Source organism: Xiphias gladius, chromosome 12 (genome assembly GCF_016859285.1).
Source record: "Xiphias gladius isolate SHS-SW01 ecotype Sanya breed wild chromosome 12, ASM1685928v1, whole genome shotgun sequence".
Classification (NCBI taxonomy): Eukaryota; Metazoa; Chordata; class Actinopteri; order Istiophoriformes; family Xiphiidae; genus Xiphias; species Xiphias gladius.
The window spans coordinates 14403037-14422584 of NC_053411.1; the positions used below are offsets into that span (position 1 = coordinate 14403037).

Sequence of the window (19548 nt, forward strand, 5' to 3'; positions counted from 1 at the left end):
TAATTGTTGTCAGATGACATCCAGAGAGTCGGGTGGATGTGAAACAAAGAAAGTTGGCTTAAAAAAAATTGGTGATGAGGGGAAAAAGAGAGAGGGGTTGGAGGGAGAAGTGGTGGGTGGTGGGTGGTGGGTGGTGGGGGGTTGAGGAAAAGAGGCAGATGGGAGATTGGAGAGGAAACGTGAAGGGAGGGTGAGAGAAGGAGAGAAGTTGGAAAAGAGAGAGAAAAAAAGTTGCAGGTTGCCACGGCAATGGTCAATGTAGAAAAATAAATACTGTATCTGTTGTGGGCTCTGCTCTGTCACCCTCCACCTCACTGGCTGGCCCAGTGTTATGATGTGTGTGTGTGTGTGTGTGTGTGTGTGTGTGTGTGTGTGTGTGTGTGTGTGTGTGTGTGAGTGAGTGAATGTGCATGCAACTGTGCATGCATGTATGTTGTGTGCGTGTGCGTGAGCGTTGAGGGGTTAAATTGCTGCAGCCGTTTCTGGACTCTTTTGTTCTGGGGGTTCTTACATTTCCTGGGCCTTGAAGGAAATGTTTGACACTCCCCAGACCATACAACAGGAAGTTGAAAGTAGAGTATGTGTGTATATTTGTCTGTGTGTGTGTGTGTGTGTGTGTGTGTGTGTGTGTGTGTGTGTGTGTGTGTCAGCAAAAAGCGAGACACGCCGGCTGTTGAACACAAACACAGACATTAGAGTTGATTCATTGTCCGGTTAGGGATTAACCCTTTCTTACCATCTGTGTCTCTCTCAGGGTTCGGAGGCAATGGAGGATTGTGTGCAGGGGGCGCTCTCATCGCTTTATCCTCCTTTTGAGAGCACGGCACCACCCCTCCTCTCCCAGGTAAGCCTCACAAGCACACACACCTTCGTTCCAGTCCGCATGTTTACAGCATAAACGGGGATATAAATAATGCAGATTCAATTAAATGATAAGGCGATGCTGAGTTATGAGGGGAAGGCGATGCTACGTGCAGATAAAATGGCCTTCCCGGGATATAAACTGTTGCTAGAAGCCAACACAAACAAAATCTCGCCAGCTGGTCAATTATAGCCAAACCCTCTTCCTCCAACCCGGAGCTTGACATGTCTTGTTTCAACAAAAACTGCAAACCATTTCTGCTTTTCAGTCATAACATTTATGGTAAGAAAGAGCGGTCCGCTGGGCAAATACTGCATTCTCTTACAGGTGCATTGTGGGAACTCTTTTTAAGCTCTAATATCTCCAAATTATCATTACAGAGTGCCGAAGGATTATTTGTTTTTAGTGCTTTTATCTTAATTTCCCCAGAACCCAGTAGACTAAGGGGCTTTTGAGCTAAAGCCATTCTCAGTTAAAATTTATGGAAATTTGGCAATTGTGTTATTCCAAGTTGCCATGTAGCTTCCAATCAACTTTCTTTGTTGCCATAGAAAAAGCTACTTGATAAAATAACATGAATAAAATGAAGCAGCCTTGGTGATTTTCTTGTTTTAATTTCTGATTACATGCTGTCTGGGTTGAGGAAATTCTTCCACTCTTGAGCAAATGAAACCCTTTCAAAATCCATTTGATACACTAAAGGAATGCTTGGAGCTCCAGTTTAAACAAAGGCTGTTTTTAGTTCATGAAAGCTGATATTCTGAAGATGAAGATGCTTTTCGTCAGGCAGAAAAGATATGTAAAATTCATAAAATTTTGTTTTGTGCACTTAATTATGCAATCATCTAATGCACTGTGTCCAGCGTTAATCACTCAAGTGTTTTTGCCCCTTTTTTGCATGTTTGTCCAGGTCTTCTCAGTCTTGGAGTCGACCTATCAACACGACAGTCTTCGCTACCTCCTGGACTACTTTGTTCCTGCCAAGCACCTCCTGCACAAACTCCAGCAGCATGCCTGTGTGAGTTCCAAACTGCAGACACACTGTAGATGAGAACACACACATAGCTGTATAATCAGAAGCAGAGGCATCTGTCAAATGCTGAAAATATAGCGTGAGAAATCTGTCAGCAGTTAGCTGTTTGATTCCTCTGGGGAACATGGTCATCCGGTCATATTTGTGTGCATCTCAGTGTGTTGGAAAATCTTTCTTTAAGTCATTTTAAGGGGAAACTAGTCCAGGTCAGGTCTCCAGTCAGTCAAGACAAGTCTTAAGTCAAGTCTCAAGTCCTTATAAGGCTTCACTTGTTTGCAGGTCTTTTATGGCACGACCAAGTCAAGTCTAAAGTCTTGTCAAGCCAAGTTCTCAAGTCAGGTCTGAATACCTAAAGAGAATGTCTTAGCGAGTTCACAAGTTTTTTTTTTTTAAGGCTTTCCATGTCTTTGAGACTTTTTGGGGAGGCGCATATCAAATATCACGTCGAAGTCAGCTGAGACAGGTCTTACGTCAAGTCTCAGTGTCCAAAGGACAAGAACAAGTTAAGTTACCAGTCTTTGTGAGGCTTCACTTGTTTTTAACTTTTTTTACGGGGGATCCCAAGTCAATTGACAGAGGTCCAAATCAACTATCAAGTACAAGCCAAGTCACATGTCCTTGTAAGTAAATTAGACGGTAGTCGCGAACCTTAAAGGTCGGTGAATGCTGACCATTAAGATAAAATGACATTTAAACGTTCTCCCTTCAAAGCTGGATCAATAGTGTTTTAAAATAAGACCAAGTCATTTCAAAGCAACATGATTTTATGATTAAATGTATGGCAACGGAACACATGCCTGATGCTGTTTTATTTTATTTTTTTTTTATTCTGGGAATTTACCAGGTCAGAACTTGTCCTTAATATGTTTTTTAGGTACACACACACACACACACACACACACACACACACACACACAACATACATAAAAACCTCAGCGCAGTCAAGTCCAACTCTCTGTTAGGTTCTCAATTGCGCCTTTGGTCCAAGTGTCAAGTCTTTGATCTAGTAGCACAGTACCTGGTAACATGAAGACTCCAAAGGGGAAGGGAAAGTTTGAGGCATGCATAATTTGACACATGCGTGACCCTATGCCAGTTACTAGCTACTCTGTGGTGGGTCGAGTTTGCTCGCAAATTCTAGATGGCCGGTAAAATTAGTGAAAGGGGCTGGTGAAATTTGAGAGTTACCGACCGATGTAACCGTCAGACAAAAGTACGTGGTTTCCTGCCTTGGAAGCTCCTCTGAGTAGACAGAGATGAATGAAATGCATTGAAATAAAGCATCAATGAAAGAGCTCTGGTTCTAATTTTCAGACTCCCTCATACACAAAAGCAAATGCTTGGTTATGGTACGACATAGGATACACGAAGCAACCACTGGGCAAACATGCAAGTTCCAGTGATTATGTCCTCACACGCACAAAAGATATGAGAAACTGAACAGCATTCCTTTTTATTTGACTTTCTGAGAAACATACACAAAAATAAACAATGCACACCGTTTAGCAGAAGCTTAGAGGCTAAGAACTTTCTCATATTGCCCTCTAAAGTTCTCCAAGATTTACAGACACACAAATGCTCAGGCATTGTGAGCAAACTATGTTTTCATTGTCGCTGAGTGGAGCTGCCTGGGATGGGAGTTAGACTGTGAGTCATGACAATAATTCCTTCCATATGTGAGTGTGTTACTGCTGCGAGAGAAAGAAAGAATGAGTAACTGAGAGGCACCGGGAGTCGAAGGAGAGAATGAACATGGCTTTCATTCACTGCATGTGTGTCCGCAAAAAGAGTAGATGCTGGAGGTTGCGGATTATAGTAGACGGATTGAGGATTTTTTGAGAAATGGGAGGTGGGGAAGAAGGAGCAAACACTGGGGTACATTGAGGGAGAAGTAAGTAGAGGGAGGAGGGCCAGAGGACACAGAGAGTTACAGAATGTGGACCGACTCAAAGCAGACAAACTTTTGAAGAGAGGCAAAGTCACACATGCTTTTAAACGTTAACATCCACCTTGACAGATATCAGACTTCTCTGAAATTTACTCTCCTGAAACAGGCAGGAAAAGAGATAGGAGGAGGGCTTAAAGGGATGAAATTGAATAAAAGGCAGAGAGGTAGAAAAAGGAAGATGGAGGAGAGGTCGAGTAAGGAATATAATTTGATCATGTCTCGTGAGTCTGGAGGGCATGGAGGGGGGAGGGAGCAGCCCTGTGTCAGTTGATTAGATGTGACTGGAAACAGCAGAGAGAGGTTCTGGATGAGTTTTATACCTCAGACCGCGATAGACAGGATATAGACCTGGCACGGCATCGATTAAGGTGAGAATAATGTTTGGATTCAGGTGTTTTTCCTAATTAGATGAGTTGATATATGGTGCACAGGCTAAAACGAGGGGCCTTCTCTCGCCCTAAAGTCCCAGAGTTCTTGAGTTAATGCTTCTAGTATTTGCTGTGGGATTTTTCTATATTTAGATTTAGTGTGCCTGACTTAGATTGTCTCAGTGTTAAAGAGCTATATAATGTCTTTTCCTCTTATGAAACAGTAGACTGTTTTATCAGTGGTTGACTGTTGTGAAGGGCCGGTCATCTGTATATTTCTGACTGACTCACACCGACTCTCTGCAGCTATCTAGAGTCTTTTTACTCTGTCATGCTAGCTAAGCAGTTTTAAACTTTAGAAAACCCGGTGTGAGTCACATGTCTGACATTTGTACGTAGCACGGGCTTTTTGCCAGCCGAGCTTCTGAATTGTGTTGACTGGTGTGGTATTAGTTCTAGAAAATCAACTCATCTGAGTAACTAAGCCAAACAGCCATGCAGGCGAGTTCCAGCTGGTTCATGTAGACTGTTGTTTGTGAATGGGAGAGCAAGATTGTGCATGAGGATTAAATAGGATCGTTTTTGGCAAGAGCGGACTCTAAAGCTGAGATTTCTAAAGGGCAGTGAGTGCGCTACTTCACAACCTGAGGAGGTACAGATAGAAAACCTGGCATGCAAAATTTAATTTGATGCAGATGAAGTTTTAATGATTTATTTATACCTTTAACACGCTCTCTTCTTCTCCGTTTCTCATCTCAGTCTCAGTACCTGGGTTGCTTGTTCGTTCACTCCGGCTGGCCTCTGTGTCTGGGCGAGAAAGTGGTCGTCCAACTCTCTACCTTGGACTGGAGGCTCCTGCGTAGTAATGACTTCTACCTGCAGGTGGTGCCCTTCTCTACGCGCTGTCCCCGACTGGCTCTGAAATGTCTGGCCCCGGGGGGGCGAACTGTTCAGGAAATCTTGGTACCCGAGTCACAGCACCCCCTTGTGTTCACCACTGAGTGGCTGCACAGTGTCAACAAAGAACGGGGCCACAAGAGAGAAGGTAAGCGAAGTCCTATACTAATGTTGATATTTTCGTTCTTTCAAAAAAATGAGAAAGCACGGGCAACGATTTCTAGCCAGCACACTAGGATAAAACAGGTATTTCTAAATTTCTGATTATAATTTCTTACTGTTATTCCGTATATTAGGTTGAGAGTCACGAAAAGGTTCTTTTAGCATTTAAGCCAGAATTAGGTTCATAATCGGTTTTTAGGTGAAAATTATGAACACTTGGTAGCTGTGCCAGTAGGTAATGACTGTGAAGAATACTGCAGGCAAAACATAGGCAACGTAAATTATGTTGGTGTCTTTTTTTTTTTTTTTAAGTAGGATGAAGTTTTTGCCTACTGTATACCCTCAATAAACAAATGAATTTGACATAAACTTTGTCATCTCTCACTCACACAGTTGGAGGAGGACTTGACACCTGCCTGGTCAGTACATGTGATGGTGTGGTTCGACTTCCGTGGAAGGAGGTTGTCTACCCAAAATTTATCCACGACCCCTCTGAGGAGCTGGGCCTGATGTCTAACCACGAGGGCTCCATATCCAACCGCCTGCCAAGTGAGGGGGTCGGCAGTCTTGGGGGCTGGGGTGGCTCATCCTCTGGAGAACTGGACTCCTGGTCCTGGGATGAGGAGGAAGATGAGGATTTACCACCAGACGGCCTGGACTCTGAGTCTGCACTTCCCCGGCGTAGGCGCAGTGAAGATGGCCTTGGGCGGGCAGCAAGACGCCCTCAGCTCGATGGAGACTATGTGGAGCTGATGGAGCCCAGAGGGGGTCCTGATGGAGGGGTCGACCCAAGGCAAAGGTACCTGGAGATGCATGGGATCTGTAAGACCAAGACTTTGCCTTTGTGCAAGAGAGGTAAGGCCATCAAACTGCGCAAGGGGAAAGCTTGGGGATATGGGAGAATGGAAAGGTCAGGAAGCTTTTTGGCTGTCCTTGGCGCCAAAGGAGACGTTGTGACCCCCAAGGCTGACCAGTTACCACCACGGCCTCTGCCGGGAGTCGCTGAACCTGGCAGAGGGAGACGGTCTTATTCCTCCTCTGTCCATGACTCTGACGAAGGAGATAAAACAAGGAGAGACTCTGAGGGCCTAGAAAGCCGGCGGCTTTATTTTGATGGCCCGTTCAAAGAGAGAAGGCCAGGTGTGGGCAGGGAGAGAGATAGCAATGGCCTTATGCAGCCGTGCAAAGACAACCACAGAAGTAAAGACTCAGAGAGTGGTGACAGTTTGGTCACAAATGAAATCGATGTCTTGATGAACCACAAAGTCGGGCATGTTATAGAGGGCCACTCTGATCACGGATCTCATTCAGACTCGGTTTTTGAGGATACTGATAAACCACTGAGTGGGGACAGTGATGCCACTACGCCAACATCAGACGTACCAGCGAGACCTTTCACTGCAGCTTCAGAAAGTGGAGAGATTACTAACAGAGGTTCCAAAATGAAGAGTTCGTCTAATCCAAAGGTGGCAGAGGAAAGGGATGGAGGAAAGGCAGAGGACAGAATGTGTCCTAGAGGAAAGGAAGTTAAAACTGCGGGATTCAGAGTGCCAAGGTATGGATTTATTTCTTACAATACACTGCACTCTTTCATCTTGTTTTTTTTCTTTTTTTTAACACTTCCATATGAAAGTACAGAGCGGTAACACATAGGTGGAACATCTGTGCACAAGGTCCAGGTTGTCCGAACCTACACATATATAGTCCTGAAGATAGAAAGACACCTCCTTAACACATTCTGAATGACATTATGTCCAAACAGCATAGTTATTAACTTTCTTTTGTACCTCATTAAGAGTTTCCTGTGCTTTGTTTTTAGGAGGAAAAGGAAGGGAAAGGGGGCCAAAGGGAGGGCCAGGTCTGGTGGCCGTGTGCATCAGAGGGGCTCGAGGCTACAGGGTAAAGCTCCTCAACCAAGTCCCACCACCTGCTCTACTTCGACACATCTACCAATCACAGAGGAGAACCAGTTGGAACAAACAGGACAGGCAGACGAAACTGATGGATTGCCCACTACAACTAAAGTGGGCACAGGGAACACACAAAAAAGCAGTGCAGGTCTGTAGAAAACTGAAAGTTTTCGCAAGATTCTAAAAGTCCTAAAACATACCTTGAATATTTTCTATAAATTTTGTATATCTGAACAGAGACGGAAGCTGAATCTCTGCCGGTCTGTAATGGCCAATCAGGCACATCCTCATTTAACCACTCTAACGAGGAGGCGGGGTCAGGAGAGACGTGTCCTGACCAACTAAATGGCGTTTCATCTAAACAGCCTCCCCTGCTTAGGGAATTGGACACAGAACTTCTCCAGTCAGGGAAGATGAAGTTGACAGGCAAGTTTCTTTCAGGTCTTGAAAAAAAAAAAAATTAAAATAAACCAATGTAGCAGCCTGATTGTAGCTTCAGCATGTTAGAATTGTCTCTTGGCCTCCCCGCTCAATGCTTATTCTGATTTTTACGGACCACAGGTACTGTGGACAGGTTGGGACGTGGTCTGGTTGTCACGGGGACAGATGCATCAGAGGAGGGCGTCTGTGAGGAGGAGATGGCCCGCCTCCTGGCCTGCTATCATAGGATCACTCGGTAATGCTGCGTTCTTACCACTCCAATCAGATAAGGAATTCAGAGATACATTTCAGTGGTTTTGATAGTTTATTTTAGTCATCCCTTTAGGATAACTTGCACATTACCCACTTTCACACCATGAAATCCCTGTTGTGTCTGATTCATCCTCTGCTCATGCACTGCATTCACACACTAGCAAAAACTGTTTATACTTTGATATCTTAAAATTTAGGATTAGTTTGGTATTTGATGTTTATATTTGGGCTTGTGTCATTTGTTTCTTGTTAAACTGTTTATTTACAGACCTGTTTAGCCACAAGTCTTTCATATTTATGTTTGACTTGACTTGGTTATTGCTGACTTTGCCAGATAACGCAAAAGGTGTGGTTAACAAAGACAGTTATGTGGCAGAAAAATTAGAAAACCCATAGCAAACTGATTCAAAGTCAATTTTAGCAAACGTGTGAGCTAGCAAGCTTACAGTTCACCTCTCTTCTGGGGCTAATTATCCTACAAAAGTGGTATAATTGGTCCTAGGATCATTTTGAAGAGTAGGCATCATTCATCTTTATTTATTAACGTGCAGTTGTCTCATTTTAGAAGAAAACTCTTCTCTTCTAACTACTGTTCCTGTTTTATCCCTCCACCCACCTCTCCCCATCCATCGTCATCAGGCCTGCAGCCAAAGAAAAAGGTCTCACGGTCTTAATGGACAGCAGACGCTCTCCACCCTCTGCTCTGTGCCTCTCTGCGCTTAAAATGTTCCAGGTGAGAGAGAGACAGGAAAAAAAAAAAAAACACGTTGTTTAGCCAAATGTGCTAAATATTTGCTTGTGTGATTTAATTTGCCTGCAGATGTGATCAAGTAGCTCAAGCACATGTGTTTCTGTGTGTGTGTGTGTGTGTGTGTGTGTGTGTGTGTGTGTGTGTGTGTGTGTGTGCGTGTGTGTGTGTTTGTTCCAGGTGCTGGTTCCTGGCGGTCTTGGATCTGTTCTGGTTTTGGTGGAAGAGCAGCAGGAGTCCCTTTCTCATGATCTGGAAGGAGCAGAGGTGACACCGTACAAATCACACGTTTAAAATTTATGGACCAACACGCACACAGTGCAACTTTGTTTATGTTTTTTTTTTTTTAGTTCAGTTTTGTTTCTTTTATTTTCAGGTCTAAATGTTAAAACACAGGTACAACCCCTGGAACTTATAAAAGCATGTCAAAACCACAGCGATAAAACGTGTGAGAAAACAGTTGCAAGATGAAGGTTCCTGAAACTCCACTGACCATTACCATAACAACATGGATAACGGTTAGAATTTGAAATGCAAAAATGCTCAAGAGGAAATAACATTTCATAAACCATGTTTTGTTTATGTCACTAAAAATTGCTAAAATTGCTAAAAATGTGATGAATATCAGATGCGCTTAGCTGGAGCACGCTGTCACATTGTGCTTGAATCTAAATACGCCTGATTTCCGTACATTTGGCACATCTAGCGCTTGCAAAACGACTCCCATTTTACTGGTAATTGAGCTCATTGCTCTGCATTGATCAGCAGAGATCTTTCTTAAACACGTGTATGAGAAAAAAATTCTCCTTGCCATCTGGTTTGCATTTTAACCTGGCAGCTCCAAAACTTTGCACGTTAAAGGGAAACCCCGCCCACAGGACGTTAACACCGTTAGAAAAAAAAAAACAGCTGTTGGCAAAGCACCTTGCATTCCTTCGTCTATTTTGTTGTTTGGTAGTAACTGTTTTTATTAAAGGGAGATGATGCAAGTGCAACAGGAGAACATGCTTTTGCTCTCTCAGCTCTTTCTTTTAAGTAAAGCTGAGAAAAAACATGTCAAGGCCTCAGAATCAAGAAGGAAGCGTCTATCTGTAGCCATGCGTGCAAAATATTATCAGCTTTGTTAAGTGTATATTAAATATAGACATGGGCTCACTCTAAAGCAGATAAGAGTTTATATTTTCAAGGCTACAGCCTGATCTCATGTTTTTTTTTTTTTTTTTTTTTTGCCTAATTTACTATAATCTCTCATTATTTATCAAGCACCGCCTTTCTCTGCCCTCTGTTGTCTTATTGTGTCATTTCCTGTCCGTAATGTTTCTTATCTGGCCCTGTTCTGTCCAGATCCACACTGTGCGAGGAACAGGGGTCCTTCAGCAGTATGTAGACAAGCAACAGCTGCCCAAAGAGATGGATGGGGACTTCACCCACTGTCACGCAGACTGGCTGGCCTTCAGACTAGTGAGAATCTGCTGGGTTTTTGTTTTTTTGTTTTTTTGTCTGTTTAACTAAAAGAAGCAGTTTTGTCTTCCTCCCCTCTTACTTTTTCCCCCCTAAATTTCTACACCCTTCATGGTTTCTTTTCGATTTTTCACGGTAGCTCCGCTCAGCTGAGGCAGCCAGATTTACCGAGCTGAATGTGCGTTGAAGTGGTCTCGGGGAAATTGAGCAGGAAATGATCACTTGAGGCATTTAAGATTGACTGATATTTATGGTTTTGCTAAATTAATTGGATTTATTTTATTTGTATGAATTACACTTAGGCCGTTCCCTCACAGAATAGTTGTCGCAGCCTAGCAGTCTGAGTCTTACATATACATGTAGATTCCAAGAGTAAGAAATATACAATATCATAGCTGGAGATTTATACCAGTGCCTAAAAACTAGGTTTTGAGTTTAGGAAGCTCTTCACTCGTTGGTAACTACTGAGTTTTTTTTCCTTTTGTGTATCTCAAATTTAAATGATCACCATCAAAATTAAGGGTGTAGTATGGGAGAACGCAAGGTTTGAAGAGGTCGAAGTACAGATAAGAGGATGTTGGCTGGAGAGCGCGGTTGTCTGGTGGTGGTTGGCGATTTCAGGGATTCGTGATGAGCTGGGTGTGGAGGATGAACCAAGAAAAGAAGAAAAAAAGGCCCCAAAAAGAAATTCAAAGACTCTTCATGGGTTTTTTTGCCAGACAGTTTATGTTGCTTTATCCAAACAGATCAAAACATTTTCCTGTCCTCTGTACTTTCTATGACTTCTCTCATGGAATCAGAAAAAATGAAGAGGAATGAAGGGATTTCGTGCAAACTTTATACATTAGCCTATGTCTGCTTTAGTTACTAATAAGTTAATTTGATTGAATGAGTGAAGAGCTAATCTCAAGTCACCGATTCCACTTCTACTTTTTTCCCTTCAGAGCCTGGAGAGTCTAACAGAGCGTTGTGAGAGTGCCCTCTCACTGCTAGGGGAAGCACTGCAGTCTATGGACACGCAGCCAATGCCAGACAACATTAAGGTTTTTTTTTTTACTCTGATTTGATGACTCAAAATCTAGTGTGCCTGTCAGACAGAAGCAGAGTTCAAATGTCACTGTGTTTATGTTGGCAATTGGTGTCATAAATTTCCCAAAAAAACCTCGAAAGAAAGATAAGAGCCACATTGTTCTTCTTCAGGCAGTTCCTCTGAGCATCGACAAACACAGACAGCTCATGGCGAGCGTCCTCGCCGACCAGCGCTTAACTGAACTGCAGCAGAGGGGCGGGGCCTGGCTCGCGGGATTGACCAATAGCACATCTGGACTAGCACAGAAGTCGCCAGACTGCAGGTACCAGAAGGTTCATGTTGATGCTTGACCAGAACTTTGGTGCTTTTGAGGTCAGAATTCACAAAAAAAGGACCAAACATTGGAATAAAACCAGCACTAACCTGACACGGAGGTTTTCAGGTAAAAGTTTAGTGTAAAACCCTACATGACTCCGAAAATTACCTCAGTGAATGTATCTCCAAACGAGGAATTGATCAACATTATGAAAAGAAGTGAAAGAAATTGCATAATGTTGTTCAGACGTCTACAATCAGTATTTATAGTAGCAATGTGTGCTTCTGCATGTACTTGGATAATAATAGGCTTTTTTTTCTTATGATGCTAATGAGACTGGATAATGCTTGAATATACATTACACAAAGGTCTATTGAAGTTGAACTATCTTAGATACAAAGACGCCATGACACACAGAGCAATGGTAACCAGGCAAATACTCAGACACGCAGAAACAACCTTGCACAAGCAGCTGGGTCTCGAGGGGCAGAGGAGGAATCTGCATGTCCTTTCTCCTCACAAGTCTTGTGTTTGATTGAAGGATTATGTTGCGGAGATGAGTTACAGGTTAAAAATATTCGTCACTGTGAAAACAAAGTTGTTGTTTTTTTAGCCAATAAATGAAAACCAGCTGGTGGAGAAAAAGGAGCTGAACATCAAATGGAGGGTAGAGGGATGAAGCTTGTTTGTCTTTGCCCGACAACAGCTTAAAGATGATCTAAAGAGTGTTGTATTTATAGCTGCTCTTTCTATCCAGTAATGAGTTTTAGCTCAGTCTGTACAAGAATGAGGCCAAAGACAAGTATAGGCTTATTACTGATTTGATTCCTTTTTTTTTTTTTTTTTTGCCTGACAGTTGGTCTACATTGCTTTTTTTTTTTTTTTTTTTTTTTTCCATAATTACATCTTTTCTACCAGCCAAAATGCATGATTTCGGCTGACATCTCATTGCCATTAGAGTTTGAATTAAAACATAACAAGACAAAAGACATTTTTCTCTCTTGTTCTTCAGTGATTTGCCTGGTAACCTTTGACTCCCGTCCTCTCAGGGCCGCTCTGGCTGCGACCTCAAAACTCTACGACAGCGTGGATGACGCCCTCCATAGGCTCGTCCGAGTGTCCAACCAGCGAGGTCGCGACCTGGAAGCTCTGGGACAACTAGCGGGGCTGGTGGACAAACTGGAAAAGGTGTGTGAGGAAGGAAGAAGATGAGTGTGGTTTTATCCTCTTTAGGAAGATCACTGCTTACTCCAGAGTCTGGAGTTTTTCTCTGGGGTTTTAACTTTTCTGGAAGTGGTAAAAGATTCCGTTTCTGCATGGCCATTTTTTAACCTTAGATATTTTCAGAAACAACATTTTATGGTGACAAGAAGAAAAAGCTTCCAATCCATTTGCAATGTTTTGCTAAAAAACCAGAGACCGTGTTATCAGTGGAACTGTGCTGACTGATTGGTCGCGGTTGGATCCACTATTTAGAGTAAAGTTAACTTCTAGCGAGGTGCTGACCACTCTCTGTCTCTCACCCCTACTTCTTCTTGCCTCATGGAAATTTCTTGGTTCTTCTGCTGGGTTTCACTTCCCTGATCTCTCTCATTGTTCCCATGTACAGTAAAATGTGCTGTGTCCCCCTTTCACCCCTCTCTCCCTCTGTGACTTTATTTCACAGTGTGATAAGGAGATTGAGCAAGTCCAGTCACAGCTGGAAGACTACAAGGACCCTCCTCTCTCCCTCAGCAGACTCTCCCTCAAACAGCAGAAGTTCAAGACCTTCAGAGAAACAGCTAATGTGAGTGGTTGAAACTCATGACACCATAGAATTGTCTGCACATGTGTGTGTGTATGCTTGTTTGTCTTACACAGAAAAGCTCTACAATTTTATATAAATTTTTTTTTTGTATAATTTTTGTGTTGACCAACTCACTATCACAGCAGGATTCTTAAAATTAAAGCCACCGTGTTTAAAAATTCCCCGCTTTGGCGCTATCCGGTGGTAGCAACCAAGAACGATACGGAGACACTTAGGCTGCACCGGTTTTCACCAGGATTATCGCGTGTTTCTACAAACTAAAATTTAGGCCGTCAGAATAATTTTAAAGATTATATAATCACTTAACCTCCTAACACGTAGTGGCTTTAAAGCTGGAATATGTAACATTTGACAGAAGAAATAACATTTTCTTTTTCTTACAAATAAAAGGTTGAATTCATAAACAATAAAACGCAAAGTGCCTGCTGTTTAGCACTGTTACATATGGTGGCTCGAAAATGGTTTTGGTAACAGGTCATTTCTTTTCCTTTCATGCTTAGCTATCCTTAAAGCTCACCTGAGCTAAATTGTTAATAGAGAGCCAAAGTCCCGCGCTACTTCTGCGCTCGCCGCTGTTCAGCTAGCGTCTGTGACTTGGTGCAGTGTCTCATAGAGTTTTCTTTAACTGGTCCTTCCTCCTGTTTTTCTCCTTTATCCATGACATCCACCAACACTCTGTGTCATCTTTCAAACTAATTAGCCATTAGCATGTTCCAAGTTTGCTTTTTTATATATGTTGGTGTGATTTTAAATGAAGTTTTCTTACTTCTGAATCAGAACCCAGAAGCGCTGGCTTTACTTCGGCTGTACAGTACAGGGAAGCCCTTTTAATATCTCCCACCAAGCTTCCTGTCAGGCCCCAATTCAAAGATTTTGAAACCCGGTGGCCTTGCAGGACCCTTAAGCTACACGTTAGTCTGACTTACTCACTGAAAGACTTGAGGAGTCAATAACTAAAAATTTCAAATTTTGAGCCCACGGTGGTATACTTGTGTCATTCTTGTGGATACAGGCAAATGGAGAGATTTTGTCAGTGTATTCCCAGCAGAGATAGTTACCATTATTCCCATCATGATTTTCCAAATTTATGTTGCCAAGCCTCCACAGTAAACACTTGAGGGGTTTTTCCGGGCAAAGACTTCACATGGGATCTTCCTAAATCCTTTAGGAGCTGCACAGCGAGACTCTGACAGTGCTCAACGATTTGGAGGGCTGGTGTGAGCTGGACTGGGCAGGCCTGGGCGACATCCAGATCCGACTTCCTCCTGTGAGGGAGAAGCTGAGAGACATGTCCCACTGTCTGTCTGACTGCTGGACCACCCTGGACAACACACAGAGGCTGCTGTCCACACTGACTGAGGTAATGCAGCACAGGAAGACATCTGTTGACCGCAGAGGAAGTTATGAGCGCACATTAATGGTTTAAAATCTTCCTGAGGGCAAACAGCAGTCACCTTTTCTTTCTGTCTCCTGTGCAGGCCACCCAGTGGTGTGATGCAGTCTCCTCCTCATCCTCCTCCTCCTCTTCCTCTTCGTCCAGCTGCCCTCTTGCCTCCCTCCCTCCCATCCCACCATCACGCTTCCAGGATGCCCGGTCATTAGCTATAGAGCTTGGCGGCGGGGCGCTCCTGGATCTCTGGACCCAGACAGTGGAACGCTACCAGCGGACTGTAGCACAGGTCAAACCCCGGTTCCTCCAGTCTGACAGGAGCCAGAATCAGGGCCAGGGGAAACCCAAGATGCCCTCGGCAAGCAGCCTGTGGGACCTGATGGGTCCCGAGGGAGAGGGCGACTGGGGGCTGGGAGCCGGAGGTGGCGAGGGGGGGCTGCAGTCATGGGGATCCCTGGCATCGCTGTTCAGGCCGCAGACCTGCTCCACACTGAAGATAGGAGAGGAGAAAGGGAATAAGAAAGAGGGAGTAGGGGGAGGAAGTGGAGCAGGAGGAGCTGGAGGAGGGAAGTTCCTGCAGAACCTTCTGAATCCTGCAAAGAAGACTGTGAGTTTCTTATCGCTGTGATATATTTTGCTCTGTTCTTTTTTATTCTTTAGTAATGTCCGTGTGTTTGTTTTAATAACCAGGCAAAAATAGTTGTATAATCCTAAATATTACAATATTTTTTAATTTAAAGTATCTACAATATGGTTCCATCCATACACCAATACTTTGAAACTGTAGCTGCCAATCAATAACATAACATTTATATTGTTATTCACCGGTTCTGAAACTAGCTAGTCTAATTCCAAAGCCTTCATGTTTGTAGAACTGTTTTTGTCCGTGTTCAAATTTAGGATCTCGGTTTTAAACCACCTCGGGACTACTAAAGGAATTCTCTCAGGAGCTTAGCAGAGGGCCACGCAGACTTTTTTTAAAGCACTGGGTCATAGGTTAACTTGAAAACAAACCAACAACAAAAAAAGATCTTGTGGGTCTGGCAGACATCTCAAGCGTGCATTTTCAATTTGCTGTCAAGTATCCGTGCTTTCACTTACATTACTACATAATTTCCGCAGAGCAATTACAGAAACAAAATTGGCAAAATGTTTATTATTGTGTTTTGTTTTTTTTTTAAATCTCAAACAAGTTTCTACATGTTGAATGTTATGATGTGTTGAAATGAACTGAAACCACTGGCCGCCTGGTAGAAAGTAGCGTTAGGCAATATAAGGATCTTTATCGTGAGATGATTTCGTGATACGACAAACTTTGAGAGAGATTTTGCCATACTTTATGCGGGGCTTGCCATCTTTAAAACATATCTGGGTGTATTTGGTGTCTGTGGTCAATGATGCGTTCAATGAACAGCAATGCGTATCGGATTTAAGATGACTGTGTTGTTGTTAGATGACTGACAATGTTAAGAAGTGCATTCCTGTCATATCTTTTTTTTTTTTTTTTCCATGAACCGTTTCTCCTTTGACTTTCCGGAATATTGACTTTTCTTATAAACACCAACATAATATGATAAGATTACCCAGACAAGTATAGAGAATATTGACCACTCACAGCAGAAGTTTACGCAGTGTGCTTTGGAAAAGAGAATTAAACCTGCCATTAACAGGTCAAAAATACAGCGCTGGTTTAATATTAATCTGTTTAGTCTAGTTGCTAACATCTTGTAAATATCTGTCTCCTTTCAGCCCACGGAGGCCCCACTCCCTCCCAAGCCCCCCAGAAAGCGCCACCCAAGCTTCGACCTCCAGGCTCTCCTGGCCCCCCGCAGAGGCACGGCCACCCCCAAACCTGCTGAATCCCCAGTGGGTGGGTCGAGCCGCAACTCCCCCATGTCCTGGCTGGGGAGACGGGCGATAGCTGACCCAGTTATCGCTACTAGCATGGCTGCGGCTATCCCCGGATGGGGCAGTGGAGGAGGAGGAGGTGGCGGCGGAGGAGGAGGAGGAGGAGGAGGAGGAGGAGGAGGAGGGGTGTTGATTCGAGGAGTGGAGGTCAGCAGCAAGGAGGTGGTGGACCACACGGGGTCGCCACGGCAACATGTGCTGCTAGGGAGGACTGAGAGGGAGACGGGAACAGACAGGGCCGGCTCAACTGCTCAGAGGTGAGTTTTTTTTTCCCGCTTTCCTCTTCTTCGTTTTTGTTAAGCAACTTTGTGCATATCTTTCTGCTGGGAACTTGTGTGTGGGAAAATGAGCAGGAGAAGGTCTGGGTTGGCTTGGATCTGCTAAACAAGACCAACATTATAATTTACATTAGGAGAGATCCAGGCTGAGATGAAGGGGAGATTCATCTTTTTTTTTTTTTTAGGGATAATATAAGTAAAGCTCTCTCTGTGTTCTGTTGTAGAATGATCTTATCAGTTTGAATGCAAGCCGAGATAATTTTATCTTTACCAGTGGTTGATCTCTGTCCATTGATACTGCTATCTTCACTCCAGCTTCCTCTTCCCTCCCACTTCTCCTCTTACTCCCACATCTATTTCTATTTCGCAAATGTACTCATCCCTTTTTTGCTCTCCTTATAGTCTCCTTGTTTCTCCCTCTCTCCCCGTCCGTCTCTCAGTAAGCTGTACCTGCTGTGGTGCAGGATGCTGAGTTCGGAGAGGCAGTACGTGGCTGTGCTCAAAGGGGTAGAGGAGACATACCTCCCTCTGCTGGAACTCTCAGACACCCCGGCCTCCATCAGGGGCAGGGCAGACACCCTCTTCCCCAACTGGGCAAGCCTAAGCACCTTTCACTCGCAGAACCTTCTCCCTGCCATGGAGGGCGCTCTTCTGCAGAGCTTGTTGCAACAGGACTGCTTCAGCAAATACGTAAGTCTAGGAATGTAGGGTGAATGCAAAGGAAAATACATTGTTTTTGAATACATCCTAAAGGATTTAAGTCAAAATTTTTGGCTAATGGCACCACAGAGTAGTTTAAACACTTTAAACCAAGAGTCCACAACCTTTCTGGTTTGTGACTCCTTAAAAAAGCAGTGGCTGCTTGCAACCTCTCATCACAGGTTTTATATGTTTGTGGAATCTGAGCAGTTCCACCACAGATCGAGTTTCCCTTCTCAGATTATTTCATGTGAAGGAACGTTATAGGCCTGAAGAGGTAAAACAATCCCATATTTGACAAGAAATAAAAGAAAGAATAAAGAAAAGTCTGACAAAATACATTTTGTGTAAAAATTTACTTTTTTCCTATTTCCTATACCATTAAAAATCATGTGGCCCCTCAGATTTATCCTTAGGGCACCTTAGGTTGGTCCTGGCCCCCAGGTTGGATACTACTGACATCCACCGATTATGCATCGCAGAGCCTTTCAGACTTTGGCAATGTATTACTTTTTAGGAAGGGGGATCAAAAATAAGACCAAAGTTGTTCAAAAATGTAATTTTACTTTGAAAGGCCATTCAGTAGTTTTACTGGAAGTCCTGTGAAACAGTATTAACTTTGTTAAGGACCTTATGTTCTTTATTGAAGAGGTTTTTGATGTAGAAATCTAATTGGGAAGCAAGTAATGAAAGATTAAAACGGCGATAGATGTTTGGTATTCGCTTTGTGAACGGGAAAAAGATTCAAATTTGTGGTGTTTGGTACTTTGATACTAAAAGTATCTTTCTCCTGCACATCATGGGATTTAGGACTAGTTGGATCACTTTTGTGGTACAGGTTTAGACTTAAAATTGACCAAAAACATGTTTGTAAGTGTGTGAAGGTGGCTAAAATTTTTAACATAGCACAGCGATTACAAATTGCTTTACAGAAGAGAAAAAAAGACAGAGGAAATGTTGATAACGGCAGGTAATTTTTTCCTAAAGAAAACATCAACTTCCCCTATGATCCCTCATTTCTATTCCTTTTTTCCATGCAGCGGGAGCAGTTTCTGCAATATTCCCACTACATCAGGACTAAACCAGAACTGGACTCTCCACTGGTCACACAGGCTGCCGACTTCTTTAAGGTAGGATTCGTGACGTTGCATTTTCAGCAGAAAAGTGAGTTTCAATATAGGGAGGTTAACCAGTTTTTCCCTGAAGTGTCTCAAGTCATTTCAGTAAAACATGATTCCAATTAGAGAGAGGCGCCCATTTCTTCCCGCCGATGATCGTACATTCCTGAAGATATACACATAATAAGGGTGGCGTGGTCATAACATTTTTATTTGGTTATTTTCTTTTTCAGAAAATCTGTTAAGCCACAGTGTGAGATCATCATTATGAGTAAAAAGCAGATCACAAGCACAAACCAATTAAAGTTGCTTTATTCAACGGTGGCAGCAATTAAAAATGAGCTGTATACAGTAAAGCTAATTACATGTTTAATGTACACTAGAAAAGCCAATTAAAGCCGGATTATAGAGAAAGTAATTTGAGCTCGCTAGCTACAATTAACTAAAACTAATACATCGACTGCATAGTGAGATTACTAAGAGGACTCTACAAGGAGAGAGATCACAGTGCTTAAGATCCATGAGGCTACAGTCAAGTTGTGAAGTGTCACATGAAGGAGCATTTCTAACAAACCACCACCAGGAGGCAGTGTGAGCTCATGTCACATCCCGCAGCAGCTTTAAAAGCAGCTTGAACACACCGCGGATTATGGCTGCAGGAGGGTTTATGGTTATTGTGGCGGCGATGGATGTGAGGCCGGTGCTCAGGCTAAACGATGATGGTGATCGCTCCGGCCGCGGCGGCGGCGGCGGCGATAGTTAGGGCGATGGACACGGGGACAGCACATGTGGCCCCCGTCACGTGGTCTCTGCGATGAGAGGAAATCCAGAGGGAGAATGTGATTTCACACTTGTGTGCCTTCTCCGACCCATAACGACTGTAAAATCAAGTTTGGGTGCTTCAAGATTTAATCACCAGA

The 19548-nt window shown here is 43.3% G+C and overlaps 1 protein-coding gene across 1 annotated transcript in view; it reads left to right on the forward strand.

The window, feature by feature from the left end:
- Window positions 1-19548, forward strand: part of arhgef40 (Rho guanine nucleotide exchange factor (GEF) 40) — a 40901-nt gene that overhangs the window by 9375 nt on the left and 11978 nt on the right. The window contains exons 2-20 of the mRNA XM_040140600.1: window positions 755-844; window positions 1773-1880; window positions 4971-5256; window positions 5664-6825; window positions 7090-7328; window positions 7418-7606; window positions 7742-7856; window positions 8513-8606; window positions 8802-8888; window positions 9966-10082; window positions 11027-11125; window positions 11283-11434; window positions 12478-12616; window positions 13095-13214; window positions 14404-14595; window positions 14714-15232; window positions 16375-16790; window positions 17252-17501; window positions 18551-18640. Of these exons, the coding sequence (XP_039996534.1) occupies window positions 755-844; window positions 1773-1880; window positions 4971-5256; window positions 5664-6825; window positions 7090-7328; window positions 7418-7606; window positions 7742-7856; window positions 8513-8606; window positions 8802-8888; window positions 9966-10082; window positions 11027-11125; window positions 11283-11434; window positions 12478-12616; window positions 13095-13214; window positions 14404-14595; window positions 14714-15232; window positions 16375-16790; window positions 17252-17501; window positions 18551-18640 (4464 nt within the window). The remainder of the gene's footprint in view (window positions 1-754; window positions 845-1772; window positions 1881-4970; window positions 5257-5663; window positions 6826-7089; window positions 7329-7417; window positions 7607-7741; window positions 7857-8512; window positions 8607-8801; window positions 8889-9965; window positions 10083-11026; window positions 11126-11282; window positions 11435-12477; window positions 12617-13094; window positions 13215-14403; window positions 14596-14713; window positions 15233-16374; window positions 16791-17251; window positions 17502-18550; window positions 18641-19548) is intronic.